We start from the raw sequence: 1,299 nt of genomic DNA, 5'->3' as shown, positions 1-1,299 counted from the left end.
GAAACACTAATAATTAAGAAAACTCTATTGACATGACTCCATTATAAAAGCCAAACAATATTTTGAATAAAATAACAAAGTAACAAATAACTGTTAAGTATCAAAATCAAACTATTTGTTTCCTCATCAAAAACTAATTAATTATTATTTATTTAAGATAAGAAAATTGTAACAAAAATTCAAAGCCAGAAAATAAAATTAAAAGAAGGAGAAAATAACTTACAGAAGACATAGGAAGGGATCTGCTAACATCAACGGTGTGAAGGAAGCCGTTAAGGTTACGGTTACAGCCATCGTTATCGTGCGCATCTTCAACCCCATAAACAAGCATCCCTCTTAAACCCGCCTCATTCAGCGACCTTATCTTCCTCCCAGCCTCGCCGGCATCTTCGCCGGCGCAGAAGTGCTCAAAGAACGTCTCCCTAACCGCTCCCATCACGGCATCCTTAACCAACCCTTCCCTCTCAACAAACCTCGATCGCATCACCCGCATTCCCACGTCAACCATGGGCCCCACCGCCGTCGCGTGTAAAACCGCCGACGAACGCAGCAGCCGCCATGTAGACACCGACGAGAAGAGCTTCTCTGTGTCCTCCAAATCCAACGTCCTCCTCGGTATGTAATCGGTGTCGACGGACGAGGGAGCCGCGATAGTTGCGGCGGAGGCAGCTGAAGACGGCGGCTTGTGCTCGGTCCTTTCGAAAACTGGCGTTGCGCCGAGCGGTTTTGTGGCTGCGGCCGTTGTGGTTGTGGCTCTGTTGTAACGGATTTTCCTTAGGATCCTTGCTGGGATAACCCTAGTTGCCATCAAACGGTTAAATAAATTCGTTGTTTCTTTCTTCGTTTCTTTTCCAAGAACTGAACACGTCTGTATGACAGTGTGAGTTCTTGGTAGTTTTTTTTTTTTTTTTCTCTCTCTCTCTCTCTCTATGTGAAGAGTGGAAATAATGTAAATGTGATGTTTTTGTGAGTGAAGTAAGAGGGGGATTTATAGGTGCCAATTGGTTAGGTCAAGTAAGGAAAAGTACAGCACAACATTGGGCAAGTATTGTGCATGCTGGTGTGGGATAAGATTAGATTAGATTAGAGATTAGAGTGGTCAATTTGTTTTAATTCTCTTTTTTAAATTTTGGGCAAGTCCTTTTTCTTAGTTTTCCTTTTATTCCTTGGACTCTTTTCTAATTCTATACTTTTAAACGGGTCGCTTTCTAATTTCAAAACTGTATGTGTAATTTGGCAATAGTGTATGTAAAACTTACCTTTTTTGCAAATATTTTTTTACTGAATCATGTTAAGTGT

At 41.3% G+C, this 1,299-nt stretch overlaps 1 protein-coding gene across 1 annotated transcript in view; it reads right to left on the bottom strand.

Moving 5' to 3' along the window:
* Positions 1-962, bottom strand: part of LOC107623253 (proline dehydrogenase 2, mitochondrial) — a 3,422-nt gene extending 2,460 nt beyond the window's left edge. The window contains exon 1 of the mRNA XM_016325440.2: positions 224-962. Coding sequence (XP_016180926.1) covers positions 224-808 — 585 coding nt within the window. The 5' untranslated portion in view covers positions 809-962. The remainder of the gene's footprint in view (positions 1-223) is intronic.

The sequence above is a fragment of the Arachis ipaensis genome, chromosome B10 (genome assembly GCF_000816755.2).
Source record: "Arachis ipaensis cultivar K30076 chromosome B10, Araip1.1, whole genome shotgun sequence".
Taxonomy (NCBI): domain Eukaryota; kingdom Viridiplantae; phylum Streptophyta; class Magnoliopsida; order Fabales; family Fabaceae; genus Arachis; species Arachis ipaensis.
This window is presented reverse-complemented; position numbering and strand designations above follow the sequence as displayed.